General features: G+C 39.3%; 1 protein-coding gene across 1 annotated transcript in view; it reads right to left on the reverse strand.

Annotated features, from left to right (window-relative positions):
• Positions 1-15,562, reverse strand: part of ABCC3 (ATP binding cassette subfamily C member 3) — an 88,775-nt gene extending 73,213 nt beyond the window's left edge. Inside the window, exon 1 of the mRNA XM_075177968.1 lies at positions 15,175-15,562. Coding sequence (XP_075034069.1) covers positions 15,175-15,222 — 48 coding nt within the window. The 5' untranslated portion in view covers positions 15,223-15,562. The remainder of the gene's footprint in view (positions 1-15,174) is intronic.
• Positions 15,563-17,390: the final 1,828 nt, after the last annotated feature.

The following is a 17,390-nucleotide window of genomic DNA, read 5'->3' on the forward strand; positions in this document are numbered from 1 at the left end:
TAAAGGGATTCAATGGCTTTCTCTGCCAAAAGCCCATTTAATAAGGATCTCTGGATGGTGATAGCAGCACATAATGAATGGGCCAGTATGAGCTGTCCCATCAACATCTTCTTAGTCGATTGCGGCGATAGTTGATTTTCTAACGCTGCGGGTGGGTGTTTACGACCCTAATCCAATATTGTTCTAAGAAACCTCTCCTGGTTTGTGAAGATAAAGTGCTCAGAGTCTCAATTTCTGCCCCAAGGTCACTTTATGCTGTTGCATTCTATACATGATGTATTAGCATGGCAAATTAAATGTGTAATGGAGAATATTAATGTTGATCATGCCAAAGTGCAAAGTATTAAAATATCCATGAACTTGTTCATGATTTATCACAAGTAGATTCGCCAACATAATAGTAAAATATTAGTCTCTAAGGAGCAACATTTCATGAGATCGTACAGTTTATATTCTAAGACATTTATCTTCCAAACTTCACTCCTTATTTCTTGTTAAAAAAATGTCTTTCCTTGTAGTATATTTAGACATCCTATCCTTCAAAACACACATGCTGCCATAATTATCTTCTGTACCACTCAGCTCTAATCAGACAGTAAGTTTTCCCACCAAAGTACTATTATAGAGAAGGAGGACATGCACTCCACTCTGTCTAAACCATTTTCAATGAGTACTTCTTTACATTTTCATCTTTATTGTATACCTCAGCTCTTATCCCTCTATTTGGCACCTTTCCTAATTATTAAAGTCCAATATAGATTTTCCCCTTTGACAAGAACAGACAAACTCCAATATCATGTTTCTTTAAACGGCCAGGAAAACCTGGGGGTAAATGTATTAAGCTGAGAGTTTTTTGGCGGGTTTGAAAAACCAATCAGATTCTAGCTATCATTTATTTAGTACATTCTACAAAATGACAGCTAGAATCTGATTGGTTGCTATAGGCAATATCTCCACTTTTAAAACCCGCCGGAAAACTCTCAGTTTGATACATTTACCCCCTGTTGCGAGTTTTGCGAAAGTAGAAAATTAAGAAAAAGTCAAATGAAACACCTCAAACGTTAAGTGAAATAAGTAATAAGTACAAAACATACAGTGCAGATGATAATTGATAGCCTAGGTTTATCCTATCAAAGTTTGTTACTTTTTTGTTGAAGAACCAATGTTCAAATGCTAAATCTTTTCTTCTACACATCTTCATCAACCTCCAATCTAATTCCTCTGACATATCTACACAGAGCTGCCAATTCTTCTAGGCACCTCTGTAACTAGCATTAATGCATTAGAAAAGAGGGAATTAAGCAAGTGTTGTCTTATTAGTCATTAAGGAAAGTAAGGCAGTAAATGTTCTCTGAGACAATACATGTTGTAATGTAAGGGGTGCAAATTAGTTTATTAATTTGCACATAAGTTAAAAAGTAGCTGTTGTTTCATGTAACACACAAATACTTGATACATTTAAAGTTGATCTAGGACATGCCCTACCCCAAATATAGATCTGTCCCCGCATTTTAAATTTAGCTCCCCCTCCAATGCAACATGGATTTGCCAAGATGCAAAGTTACTCCTTTTTAATGCTTTGCTCTCCGTCATGACTCAGGCCCTGCATGTTTTAGACACAATTTTAAGACATGATCTATTCAGGGTTTTTTTTTTAGTACAAGTAAAGTCAGACAAATTCCTATTATTAATTTTCTCTCTGTTTACTTTTGTTCTTTTTAGCCTCTTCTATTCATGTAAGTGACGGCAGCTACATGATAAAGGATTCCAGGACTGTACAGTACAGTATGATGTGGCAGCACGATGGCTTAGTGGTTAGCACTTCTGCCTCATGGCACTGGGGTTATAAGTTCAATTCCTGACCATGGCCTTATGTGTGTGGAGTTTGTATGTTCTCCTCGTGTTTGCGTGGGTTTTCTCCGGGTGCTCCGGTTTCCAACCATATTCTAAAAACATACTAGTAGGTTAATTGGCTGCTATCAAATTAATCCTAGTCTGTGTGTGTGTTAGGGAATTTAGACTGTAAGCCCCAATGGGGCAGGGACTGATGTGAGTGAGTTCTCTGTACAGCGCTGCAAAATTAGTGGCGCTATGGTAATAATAATAATAATAATAATGTGATATATACATTTTCAAATGTAACTATTCCTTTCAGGAACTGTTATCAGATTACAGTGCACATCCTTATGTAATAAATATCTCTCCCTATAACAAAAGTTCCGAAAACAAATATTTGGTGGAAAACAGCTGCTACAATGTAAATATAATTAAAATGCAAAAAGTACACAAAAGCCACAGCGCTGACAAACTATCCATGACAGATGTTTGAAACCTCAGTGACACTTGTTGAGTGATGACCATGGGGGGTTGTCCATATTCTGTGTTCGTCAGAATGGTAAATGTTTGTATGTGTCATCCTGAGGAAACATTAAAGGGCAGGGAACTGTTTTCTCTCACATATGGCCTCCATATAATAAACATGGGAAGGAAGATTTTCTATCGGTGCAACAAGCACCCATAGGAAATCTTCCATAAGTCTAAATATATACGAGCATCATAAAGTAGGGTGTATTGTCCTGGAGATGTGCTGTAAATACATTGTGTATAATTATCATTTATTCCCAGACAGGTGAAGCACTTACTCTATTTTTAGCTATATTGACAGACAGAAAGGCAAATATAAAAAGCTCAGGGTAATGTCACATGTCAGTTAAATCCATAGGAGGGAAAAATCAATAATAATTGCATTAATGGTGATACTTTCTGCCCAGAGTGTATTTCCCAGCATGCCCTTGAGTGATTATGTCGGTGTAAGTGGAAGCAGTGAGGACCACTGATGGGATGACATGATCGGAATTGTTGGTAATTCCTCGCTTGTTATAGGCATTTGATGTTTCCATTCTAAGTGCAGGAACTTGAGTTAAGCAGACTTATAATTACTTAGAAGCAAAGCAGTTGGTGTAATAAAAATAGTTACATAGAGAGGAACGTTGTGATTTTTGGTGGTTAGAAAGCCATGTGATCCCTAAAATCTGTACTTTCTAGGTTTTCCATTTATGTACGGAAAATATTTCATTTACAATACTAATGTGTGACTGCTAATGAGACTACTGTAAATGAAACAAGTTGGATGCATGAACTGCATTTTATGTAGAGGTACTTTTGAACCAAAATCATCATCTATTTATATAGCACCACTAATTCTGCAGTGCTGTACATAGAGCTCTCATCAGTCCCTGCCACACAGGAGCTTACAGTCTAAATTCCCTAACACACACAGACCAAGAGAGACTAACACAGGGAGAGCATATCAACTTCACACAGAAAAGGCCATGGTTGGGAATTTAACTCATGACCCCAGTGCTGTGAGGCAGAAGTGCTAACCACTAAGCCACCATTCTACCACACAATGGTTTAGCATCAGTGTGAAAGCAACATTTCATCATCATTCTGTGCTCCTTCCATTATCTAACTCTCTGTCTGTGTCTTCATTCACCTTCATAATGAAACTACCCTTGTCACGCGCAGTCCTGTCCGCACTAACACAATCACAATCGGACAGGTCACTGTCTTTCGCTTGATTAGATCACTCATCTCCTGAAATACTCAGTGCAGCTATGAGCATTCTGATCAACTGATTGGCTACTTGTTTTTCCATTCCCGCCTACTTCTAAACTGGGGACACGCGGTCCTGCCCAATATGAAAAATAATAGCAAAATGGCGATCTGACCCTAGTACTGTTAAAGTTGACTTACTGAATCTGACACCTAAAATTAAGCTGTAGAACCAGAGAGAAAGAGAGTATGTCAAGGGGCACTCCGGGGTATTTAAAATAACATTTTATTGGTATGCGTTAAAAATATAATAATATATCTAACAACTAGCGAAATATATTAAAAACATGTGCTGTGTGAAAATAAAAAATGCAGATCTAACTGCAAATCGCTGTGTTGTCACGCTATTGAGTTATAGTAAATACAAAAAATTTTTATATTATGTATTATAGTATTAAATTATACTGCTGATTGGGTACAGTTGTTGTATAGTTATTGGTCAATGATATCACATATATGTTTTTATTATGATGAAACAAGGTGATAAATTATAGTATCTATAGATTCGTTAAGATAGACAACCTTGTTCACTTAAATGTAGAGACACTAATTGACTATCTAAAGCTGATATCAATTAATATATAAAATGACTCTGTTTGTGATTCAAGCTCATTACATTGTTATAGTATATCAAGATACAGGTATAATTTTATTGTAGTCGTTTGAATATACACCCTATGTTCTGATATTGTGTACTGGTTTATTTAATTGATGGCTTAATACATTTGACACTTTGGAGTTGCTACAATATAGATGGCGTGATTGGCATATAAATATGAATGCCGTTAGCTAAGCTGTGTATTGTCCTGGGGTTGAGGAGATCTATCTCTTTTCATTATATTCCCATTGACTAGCGTGATTGACCCCCAAGGTGTAATATATATTTGCCAAATCTGAGCTTTATCTAACTTGATATGAGTACGTTGATATCTAGCTAAACTGTTAGTGGGTTGAGAATATCACATCAGCAGAGCGTGAGAGACACAGCGAACGCCGACGCGCGTTTCGCTTGTGTGCTTTTTCAAGGCAAGACGAGCCTTAGCAATGATTGGATATTTAAGCTGTATACAGACCCTCCCTTCATCTACGTCATTGATAGAGATCCAATCCTGTGGCAGATCTCGCGGGGATGATGGACAGCGGTATCTGCCTATAGAATCTCGGATAGAAGGTGTTTGAAAATCTTATTGGTATCGAAATTAAGCCACTGGTGTCCTGTTAAGCAGAAGTCCCTTTGTACCTGAACACTGCAATGTTCTCTGCTCAAATAAAAGCATTTTATATACAATAAAATGGAGCAATTGAAGCTAAAAAAGGTAACATTTCATAAAATGTATTTCTTAAAGTGAATTTAACTTCGAGCTGCAAACTTAGGGCAAGATTTACTAAGCTGCGGGTTTGAAAAAGTGGGGATGTTGCCTATAGCAACCAATCAGATTCTAGCTTTCATTTATTTAGTACTTTCTACAAAATGACATATAGAATCTGATTAATTGCTATAGGCAACATCCCCACTTCTTCAAACCCGCAGCTTAGTAAATCTAGCCCTTAAACTCCAAACTACAAATGTGGCTGCTGCGATTGCATCCAAACAGAACATGCCCAAAAATCCTAATCTCTATCAATTTCAAGGTCCTCGAGACACCAAACTGGGTCAAATTTTGAATCATTCCGATTGATATGCGCATCTCTATGTAAGTACTGACAATGGCCCATTCATATGCTTGTAAAACATTACCTCTGTAATGGCAGATACATTGTCATAAAACACTATCTTGTAATCTCTGGATGATTAACAGAATACAGAATAACATTTGGAGAGCAGTAAAGGTCTTATTGAGCAATGCAAACCTATCTAAAAGCAATCAACATATGTTTAAATTATTTCCATGCTTTGATGACTGCACAATGATACAGTGGGATGTGACTGCCAGTTTTCCACTTTTATGCTCTCAGACTATTTACAAGAAGTTTGTTTATAGCTAATGCAATAGGCGCAGATGTTTGCCTGTAGGATTTATACGGGGGCCGCGGTTGGGCTGATTATTACAGATGTAGAGTGGCTGTGATGTCATTGACCTTTTGCAATCTTGAGATGTATAATGGGCGTTTCATGTTTTTCGGCTATGCTGCTTTACTGTAAGGAGGTAGATTATAAGAGCTTCAGTATGTACACACTTGTTCTATCACCGTTCCTTTCCAAAAAATTTTACCGTTGAACGAAGGCCAGACGACTCCCATAAATATAATGGTCTCTGGGGAGAGAGGCAATAATTGCGAAGCCGATGGCTGATAAGGGATGGGATTAAATATTCTATGTTGACTGCCCTGCTCTGTCCCAGGTTTGTCATCCAGGGGCTGGTTGGGCTGTGGGACAAGGGGGCGGTCCCATAGTGGGCTACCCTGGGCTGGGTCACTGGCCCACCTGCATTTTGTTTTCATTTAAAATGTAATCACCCCTCCGGGAGATCTCCAAATATGGCCATGTCTTGGGGGCATGGCCACACTAATCATGTCATTAGGCCCCGCCAGGATGACATGATTAGCCCCGCCCTCACCCACTTCACCAGCGAAGCGGGCAGGATTCGGGAGGTTGCCTCGCTCTCCCGGGTTCCCGGGGGTGCTCCCAAAAATTTGTGAGTCTCCCGGACACTCCAGGAGAGTAGGCAACTCTGCTAGAAGGCCACTCAGCCAAGTCACGGCCCTCGGGCTAAAATTTGCCACCCCCCCTGCAGTGGTATAGCACTTGTGTGGACTACACCGGCGTCCCTAAGAGACTAATTATCCTCCATTTTCCTTTCAAGTAATAGGCAAGCAGTAGTGAACAAATGTAGACTATATAGCCCAAAATTTTCTCAAACTAGAGATGACCAAAATTGTTTGCCAAGTTCTGTCATCCATTGGATTTTAGCCTGTTCTCGGTTCTCAAATAAACTGCTGATAATGTTTAGAGTCCATAAACCTAAAAATCAATATATAGAGTCCATAATCCAAAAAAAACAAAAAACAATATTATTGCATCTCCCCTGTAGTCAAATATGAGAAAATGTGTGTACATATGAAGTGTCATTTAAAATTTTTTGACTGTCTTGACATTATTGAGCACCCGCAAGATTCCCATTCTCCAGACATCTGCTACATAAGTCACATTTGCTCCAACTCGCCCTAACGTGTCCGACTGCCCCCCACCCGTTCTGGCTCTTCAGTTGTAAGGGGCCACATATATCAGTAAGAGCAATATACGTCTCAGTCTACATGTGGCTACAAATGTAACTAGTGCTTTGTGGGCATGCGGAGAAGTAAAAAAGCAGATTATACGCTGAAAACGCAGTTTGCGTCCAACTCTACATGGGCCCCTAGTGTTCATTGAGGTAGATATCACAGCACATAGCCGCCAACCTTGCAGGAGAATTGAGTAGATTTGCCTTCTCTCTGGAGTCCCTCAGATCTCACCCTAATCGGGAGTTTTCTAGACATTCTCCGCAATCTAGGAGTCTCTCGGACATTCTGGGACATGATGTAATATTAATATGAGACATAATGCTCTGAATCAGCTCACCAGACTGCAAGAATTCACAAGTGTTTCCTTACAGAGTGAAATCTAACTCCTCGACCTCGACACTCAGATATTCTACAAATGCTAAGGGGAAGTCGTGGTAGGGTCATTGTTAAATTAATTTGAGAAATGGCTTTTTGGAGAGTTTAATTGTTCATCCAGATGATTGCCTTTTCAGGAAATAATTGCTTTCAAAACACAAAGTACAACCAGATAGTGCTCTGTTTATATCCACAGACTCTGATGTCACCACTGTGTATTTAATTACTTTCCATGCACGACAAAGACAGCAAGAGATCCATAGCAATGGTACTTTAATAGAGTGTTATTCATTTTGCACAGATTTGGAAAAAAAACACAAGTGCTGTCTGATAAAGTGCTCCTGTGGGTATGTCGTACATTGAGGTACATTGAGGTGGCTCCATAGCAGCCGACAGTGTAATATTCCTGCAGTTTTCACGTGTTGCATTCCATGATGTTTATCTGAGTCCTACCATTTATTTAATGTCAGAACAGCTCTGTCTGCTCAGAATAAGATACATACATAAATTGTTCACTGCACGCTGCCATGTCATATCAGTGACTTACCAATAAAACCATGCCTAGTGAGGACCAATACCTGCTACAGCTGACTTTATTGCTCACATCTTTTACTTTCCACACTTAGAGAGACGCTAAATGACACTCAAAATGCTTTTTTTGTTTAACGGTGCTTAGTACAAAGGACTGCATATGCTACAGACAGTTCATACTTGTTCACTCTCTCGGAATGCCCGGGAGACTCCCGAATTCTAAGTGGGTCTCCCGGACTCCCGGGAGAGCAGGCATTTCTCCAGCATTCTGCATGATGGGAGGCCTCAATAAAGCGATTTGCGGTAAATGGAGACATTTGGCCCTGCCCCCACAACAAAAACACACTTTCATCAAGGGGCGGGGCCAAAATGACACGATTTGCTACGCTCTGCCCCCCAGCCACTCTGGGATCTCCCGGAGGCCAACTATACAAAGTTGGGAAGTATGAGATAATTTTATGCCATAAGCTATGAACAAACTCAGGGAGTTTTCTATAGCACCTTTTACCTGCTCAGGACACACCTCCAATAATGTCATACCCAGGGGCAGGCTGGGCTGGGGGGCAAGACTCCCATATTCGGACCAAAGTAGCCGACTATGGGAGTCTTGTCCCCTAGTCTAAAATTTGCCAGCCCTCCCCTGGCCATACCCTTAGTCATGCCTTTCCGCTAACCCACACCATCAAGATAATTTATTGTGAGAGGTTTATCACAACCCAAGTGAATGGGCAGTCAAACTCTGGCAGGAGATAAAGGGCCCGAGTCATTAAGGAGAGTAAGGCAAAAAAAGGAGTAGGTTTGCTCCTGGACAAACCATGTTACAATGCAAGGGGTGCAAATTAGTTTATTGTTTTGCACATAAGTTAAATACAGGCTGCTTTTTCATGTAGCACACAAATACTTGATAACTTTATTTTTTACACTGAAATTTAAAGTTGATCTAGGACATGCCTTACTCCAACTATAAATCTGTCCACACATTTTAAATTGACCTACCCCTCCAATGCAAAATGGTTTTGCCAAGGTGCAAAATTACTATTTTTTTTTTGCATTGCTTTCCTTAATGTCTCAGGCCCAAAGTGATTAGATTACATGGAACAGAAGGCAAACCATACAAACAAGCTTACTATATTTTTTCAAGAATATTTATATACCGTCATCCCTTAATATTTACATTGGACAAATACAATGGGAAAATTAAAAAAATAGCGTTTGAGTCCCTTTTAATATCCATTTTTAAAGCAGAACATTTAATTATTACAGTTCTCTATGCCTTCCATAAATTCATCACAGTACTGCTCACCCTGGAGTCTATTTATGAAACTGAGAAAAGCCTTGTTTTCATAGGAGAAACACAGCATCACGTCCTAAAATGTTGCCAAGTAAGGTTTTTAGGCAGTTTAAAATGGATGCTATTTTCCATTAGTTTAAGACAAGCCTCTTATTTGATGAAAGTGTTGACAGTTATATTTTAGAATGCTCCAGTAAACATATCAAGCAAATGTGATAACTAATAAGCATAACAGCATTTTTTCTCAAATCTTGACAATATTCAAAGCTACAAATCAGAGACGGAAGTAATAACATGCATGATATTATAATCGGTTTAAGAAATATATCATTAACACTCGAGAAATACAGGTAGCAGTAATCATGTCCCACAGGACTCATCAATACTTGCTGGTAAGTCTAACGCATGTGATAAATTATGACCCGTTAATGAGATTATTAGTCACTTATGACTTTATTGTATGAATACTTTTAAAATATTAATTGTTAATACAGGGCATTGGTAAAATCACTTTTGTGTATTAGTATTTATCAAACTCTGTATATGACTGAGTTAAGTGATGATCCTGAAATTACTGATTTATATATACTGAATTAGATTTATGAAGCATGTTGTTTGTCCTGCCTTTTACAGAAAGCAGGCATGACTTGGAAGGGGGTGCTTCTCTATCTTGTATCACTCCATGGCAGAGGAAAGTCATAGCTTTTGAGATCTTGTGTGACTGGTTTGCTAGTCTCCTAGGTAACAATTATGCTCAATACAGACTGAGGGCTAGTGGATAGATGCAAAGTTATTCCCAGAGGAGTTAGAATGTACATAAATGGCATGTAATGATTCATCCTAGTAGCAGTGTGCTGGGTATAACTATTTGAAATGGATGGTCTTTAGACTGCTTAATGAATTCCCTAACACCACCGTCCCCATAGACTACGGTAAGCTATTTTGAACCTGAAGAAATCTATGATTTCTCTGGTGTTAACCCATACTTGCCAACTCTCCGGGAAAGTCCAGGAGGCTCCCAAAATTCGGGTCAGTCTCCCAGACTCCCGCGAGAGCTGGCATTTCTCCCACATCCCGGAATTTAGTTGTGTAAATGACGCGATTCACAGAGAATCGCGTAATTTTGGCCCCACCCCCGCGACAAAATGACATATACCTCATGATATCCTTGTATATATTTCATTAAAAACTATTACAGTCACTTCAATGCTGTTTGATTACAAACTAACATTATGGTAATATTTAGAAAAAACTAATTAATTTATGCCTATATACCAAACTGTGTAAACTAAACTAAAGCAAGCAGTTGGCTATTATACTGCTTATTACTGTTCGTATCCTGTGGTATATGTTTGTTTTAGTGCTAGATTCTAAGTATTAGGAAACATGAATGAACACTCAACAAGTTCATTGTTATAGTTCTTGGAATGTGAAAGTTTAAGATAACATTCTGTGACTAACTTATCTCTCTCTCTCTCTCACGCTGATTGGCATTCAAAAGCCAGCACCCACTCTGTCACCGATAGAAACATATTATATGTTAATATCAGTGCTAATTGCTATGTTTGTTTGACTTTAATATACACTGAACTTTGTGTCGCCAATGATATAGTGGGCTGGTGATTTAACATTGTAGTTAATGCATACTTGCCTCATACTTGCCAACTTTCTGAACTTGGCTCGCGGCGTTTTGGACCTAATTCTGCCCACTTCACTAGGAAGTGGGCAGATGCGGGAGATTGCCACACTCTCACACGAAATGCGGGAGCCTCCCGGACATTGCAGGAGAGTTGGCAAAGCTCCCGCAATTGCTGAAATTCACGGCAGGGGTGGGGCTTAATCGCATGATTAGGCTCCACCCCCTCGACTTTTAATATAGTGGGGGCGGGTCTATGGACAATGTCACCACGCCCTCCTCCTACCCCATGTCACATGACTTCTCCCCCGGGAGAAGTCATGTGACATGGTATCCTTGCAAAATATTGAAATTGTTTTGAGTTTCTTATAAACACTGTCATTGAAGTGGATATATTGCATTTTTAAACAGATTTAAAGGGGAACTCTACCTTATACAATGGATCTACTATAAATTTGTATCCACTACATAGACTCATGCTTGCCTAAAAGATAGAATTCTCTGAAGCTTCCGATCCCCTTTAAGGAAAGTATTTATCTTTTACAGTTGATAAAGACACACATTTACACTAGGATTTTACTGTTTCATTGTAATACATGTAACCACATGAAAGAGTTGCAGTTGTTTTATCAATATCTTTCTAAATGACTTTACAGCTTCTGCTATGCTGTAAAAAATGTGGTGGCTGCATTATCAGTCATTAACTAACAGTTCTGTCTATGGTCTCGGAAGCCTGGACCAGGCTAATTATGTGATCAGAATAAGAGGTATTAGGGGAAACCTGACTTCTGTTGCCAAGACGCACACAGCTGTTACATAAAAAGGACATCAAGTACAAATTGTCTTATATAACAGATCTACTGATATCATTCCCTAACATACACGTAAGAGCTTCAGGAGCTTATCAGAACTGAAACTAACTGAGCTAGAGTTGATCGCAGCAGAGTTCCCTTCAGTAATGCAACTGAAGGACGCTACTACCTACCTCTCTTAGGGGCCTGTTTAATAATGAACACACATGATTTAGAGGATAAATACTCACATCCCTAATCTGTGTGCAGAGGGTAAGATGTGCTGGGTATGATGACAGTGGTTTGCTTTGCAAGTTAGTGATCACCATTTTATGGGCATGATTATGGTCATTTACCGGATAAAGGAATAGTGGCCATTTCCTCAGTCACTGAATGGCAGCCATTTTGTAGCGCACCACATGACCCAGACATTATCCACCAGTAATCACTGCTGACATTTGTTCTCACCAGAAAAGAAAATCTACTCAAATGTATCAAAGACTAGAGGGAATGCAGCCTGGTTCATGGGTAGAGAAAGGGGGCATCAACTTGTCATCAGCTGACTAACAAAAATGTTCTAGGTTCATTGTTCTTGACCTGTGAGGTAACAATGAAAAATTCATTGAATTTAAATATGCGGTATCATGTTTTCTTTCTGAATTGGGTTGCACTTCAAATTATAAAGCTGTGTAAGTGTACCCAAATATAGTAAGTTTGCAGAGGACATCTTGAGGGCTATTCTCCAGTGAATATTTATGTTGTACATTGATTGGCGTACAAGCACGCAATAGGCATATTAGTTTAATTCTCAGGCAAAATGTATCTGTCAGAGTCTTTCACACGCCATGTTCTTTTTCTGACTTTTAAACAATGTTGAAATGAAGGGGAGGGGGGTGCTAAGAGCGTGTTAGCCTAGGGCGGCTTGAACCCTGAATCAGGCCATGAGTGTATTATGCTCCCCAGCAAGTATTTCCATGTACACCTAACAGTTAGAAGGAGTCTGGGAGCAAACATAGGGCTTCATGTCGAGTTGGACGTACGATTTTAGCTCATTTTATAATTACGACATCTTAGACTTAGAGATGAAATGGGGGAGGGGGGAAGGGGACAGATAAGCGTAGGCCAAGTATAGTAATGACATGCTCACGTAATTGCGACTCAAGTGTTATTATGTTGACAATAATATCCCTGACTCTAACCCTAACCATATTCCTAAGCCTATCCCTAACCCTAACCACAAAATATTGTCTACATTTAAAATTGTTGACCTAATAATATTGTCGTCATTCGGATTGCCGACCTATTAATACTATCGACATTCGGATTGTCGATCTATTAATAATGTCGACATTTGAGTTGTCGACCTAATGTTGTCGACTTTCTAAATGTTGACCAAATCAATGTCTAGCCATAGACCTGCGTATCCTTGGCAAAATTTATAACATACTTGCCTATTCTCCCAGAATGTCAGGGAAACTGCTGAATTTCGGGGAAAGCGGGCCTTTCTCCTAAATTTCTTCCTAGTGAAGTGGGCAAGACAGGGGCCTCATTGGCGTGATTAGCTTTGAATCTGGCCCTGCCCCTGCGGCGTGATGATGTTATTGCAGAACTTTGCCGTAGAGACGACGCTAAAAGAACACAATTGGCCACGCCATGCCCCCTGCACTTGCCACTTGACCTACCGTCCTGGATCTTCCGGAAGTGAGAATTTCAAAGATGGTAAGTATGATTTATATTATATATTTGACATTGTATTTATGTTTGTTGTATAGCTGAGTTACCAATTACCAACCAGACTGTGACCTTCAGGAAGTCTGCTGTACGTAGGTAAAATACCAACTCCTGGTTACAACATTAATAATCATCATCATCATCATCATCATCATTTATTTATATAGCGCCACTAATTCCGCAGCGCTGTACAGAGAACTCATTCACATCAGTCCCTGCCCCATTGGAGCTTACAGTCTAAATTCCCTAATATATACACACACTCACACAAAGACAGACAGAGAGGGAGACAGACAGAGACTAGGGTCAATTTTTGATTGCAGCCAATTAACCTACCAGTATGTTTTTGGAGTGTGGGAGGAAACCGGAGCACCCGGAGGAAACCCACGCAAACACAGGGAGAACATACAAACTCCACACAGATAAGGCCATGGTCGGGAATCAAACTCATGACCCCAGTGCTGTGAGGCAGACGTGCTAACCACTAGGCCACTGTGCTGCCCTATAATCATCTAATTTACTATTGAAGTTATGTACAGACAGCGCATCTGATAGGAGGCTGTCCCTTGGACTTCTTTCTTACGTTAAATCCGGGTTCTAAAGGGGACTGTAGTATTATGCGGTCATTTGCCTAATGCAGGAGATATCTCCAATAGGCTTTTGTTAAATAGTTATTTTACTTAAAATTGCCTAAATCATGGGGAATAAAGCAGTTTCCACATGTTCTAGGACTTGATAAATAGGGACCTGATTCATTAAGGATATTAACTTGAGAAACTTCTTATTTCAGTCTCCAGGACAAAACCATGTTACAATGCAAGGGGTGCAAATTAGTATTTTGTTCTGCACATAAGTTAAATACTGCCTGTTTTTTTCATGTAGCACACAAATATCAACTTTACATTTCAGTGTACAAATAAACTATCAAGTATTTGTGTGCTACATGAAAAAAACAGTCAGTATTTAACTTATGTGCAAAACAGAATACTAATTTGCACCCCTTGCATTGTAACATGGTTTTGTGCAGGAGACTTAAATAAGAAGATTCTTAAGTTAAGATCCTTCATGAATCAGGCCCCTAATTCATATATCTTCAGTTCTGGTAAACTGAAATATTTACATCTATCGTCTTCGCTGTTATGGGTTACTCTTTTATAAAGGCCAACTTGTATTTTAGTGTACTGGTCCTATGTGTATGAATGAATTTCAGAGCCCTGTATCACATCTGTCATGCGTATGTAAAACAGCTGTGTCCTTGTCTGTACCTTCTTTAGTATACTGCAGCCAGCATGACTCCACTCTGTCTTTGCAAAATATACATCTTTCAAGCCATGGGACCCGAGCATGGCATTTACAGTATAAACTGAGATTTCTGCATCTACCGCAGCCACATGACAGTGCAAAGTTGTTTCTCCAGAACGCAATTGACCAAAAGAGAAGTAGAAACCAGCAGCACAATCAATCTCTCATGCTAAGTGTTAAAAATAGTGTTGCAACCTTATATTTGTAATGTATTCACTTGAAAACAGCTGTTTCCATTGTGTGTGTGCTGTGAAATGCACAATACACAATTTAACTTTTAACTGTAGTTTATATATATATATATATATATATATATATATATATATATATATATATATATATATATATCATTCAACACAATAGACTGTGAATGTGGCAAAATGAATTATCATAAGCAAAGTGATTCATTGTTACCTTTACCCCAATGCAATATAAAACACTCAATCCATCATACCTATATTGTGGCAAAATAGTAACAAAAGTATTAGGAATATGATACATTTTGGTAACATATTAATACTCCTGGTCTTGCAGCGTGTGTTACCATTTTAAGGAAAAGTTGGTTACAAAGAGTTGTCATTGCCATAAGTAAGCCACATGAGAAAATAAAGACACATAAAAGTGTTAGACAGGCTCTGCCAAATAGATTTTTTTTTTATATAACATTGCTAAATTCTTACCCAAAATTTAGAACCCAGATTCCCACCGGATCCACAAAATGTGTCCATGTTGCCGGAGACTCCGGGGATTATGAGTAGTAAAAGCTGTTCCCCACTAGGTACACAGAGGCAGTTCCACTTCTTGCAGACAGTAAGAATCTGCACAGACTGTGCAGAGACAGAATGACATTCACTCCAGTGAAAGGTAGCGAGTGACTGAGTGACTGAGTGACTGAGTGACTGAGTGGGTGTGTTTATTTTCTCTTTTCCCTTCTTGCTTATGCGTGATGACTGCAGAAACCTTCAGGCAAAGAGGAAGGTCTATCCTGACTTCTGCTTTTCTCTTTTTTGTAAAGATGGTTATATGATTGTAGAGAGTGCAGTTTTGTGCTAGCATTTCCTGGTTTGTACTAACTCCCCTCCCCCTTCACTACCCTAAGATTAATAGAATTTTGTAGTGCCTTTCGCTCCTCCCTTGATGTAACTAGTTTCCACACCCTGTTACACACTTACACACAAGCTGGAAACACATAAAATACCATAGGCGGAAGCCAGGCAAAAAATTCCAACATTTTACGCTTCCAAGATATTAGGTATTTTAGGATATGGTTTATAATAAAAATGGTAAATAAAAAAAAAGCAGGAACGGCTGAGCTTTGCTGCTCTGAGCAAATGGTTTCTGTAACCAACTTGTACAGCTTACAGCAGATGCTTCAACCGATAAACTTATTTAATCAGTGTTTACAGAGGAGTTAGATACTATAACACAGCTGTGCTCTTGTGTCAGCCTCGCTGTCTGACGTGGCAGAGATAAAGAGATAAGTTGAATGTCATTTACAAGGCGCAAATTGTCCAATGCGCAGGGCAAAGTTACTTTTGCTGTGCAGAAGGAACCTCGGATTGCACCCTTGGATGTCCTCGGTTGGCGTAGGTGCGCCTTTTTCTGCTAAATCATCATCATCATCACCATTTATTTATAACACCGTCAGATTTATATATTTAAACGTTTATATTCTATATCTGGAATCTCTACCTAAAGTAGCAGCGGCTAAATACTGAGCGGGCTATAATTTTCCCACCACAGCCCATATATATCTCATTGTCAAATATCTAAATATATATCATCCTCATCATCATCATATATTTAGATAGCGCCACTGATTCCGCAGCGCTGTACAGAGACCTCAATTCAGTCCCTGCCCCATTGGAGCTTACAGTCTAAATTCCCTAACACACACACACACACACACACACACACACACACACACACACAGACAGACACACAGAGAGAGAGACAGAGACTAGGGTCAATTTTGTTAGCAGCCAATTAACCTACTAGTATGTTTTTGGAGTGTGGGAGGAAACCGAAGCACCCTGAGGAAACCCACGCAAACACGGGGAGAACATACAAACTCCACACAGATAAGGCCATGGTCGGGAATTGAACTCATGACCCCAGCGCTGTGGGACAGAAGTGCTAACCACTTAGCCACCATGCTGCAATAACTAAATAACAGATTAAATGAGGAATTATGAAACAATGTTAAAAACACAGCTGCAGAATTAATGAACTGAGAGCATATATATATATATATAAGCAAATAAATTTAGAAGGGAGGCCAGCTCACTCCCCGTGAGGGTAATTATAGCAGAACACAGGGTCCATTTGCCGATCCACATTTGTTAGTAGAACTATCGCGTGACCCTTACAGTGGTAAGGCGTTTGATAACTCGCTTCACCTGTAGCAGATGATAATGGGTGCAAACAGCATTTATTCCTTCCCCTGCACCAGGGGTATTCTTTTAGCGGGTATGTGCTCCGCTGCGGGGATGTAACACGTAGCTGGATAGGGGATCTCGCGTCCCCTCGCTGTAATGTTCCAGCCCAAATAATTCCTGTGAAAGTAGTTACCGCAGTTGGTTCCTCATATGGGGAGACTCCGATATTCTCTGTCTCTGAAGTCAGTTGTAATAGAACATACTGAATGGAGATACACGATCTCAGACCTCTGACAGCAGGTACTAATGATTAAAGTGCACTTAAAGGGTAAATAAAAAACACAGTATATATTGTTAATCTCCAGCAAGTGTCCTTGCTGAAAAATATAGCTAAATTTGTTCGATTGGTTTGCTATTATATTATTACCATTTGCTTTTTCAATTTATGATCACATAAAAGTTATGTGGATTGTGATGTGAATTCATTGTAAATACACATGTAGCAAACATAATGCAAA

The sequence above is a fragment of the Mixophyes fleayi genome, chromosome 6, assembly GCF_038048845.1.
Source record: "Mixophyes fleayi isolate aMixFle1 chromosome 6, aMixFle1.hap1, whole genome shotgun sequence".
NCBI classification, from domain to species: domain Eukaryota; kingdom Metazoa; phylum Chordata; class Amphibia; order Anura; family Limnodynastidae; genus Mixophyes; species Mixophyes fleayi.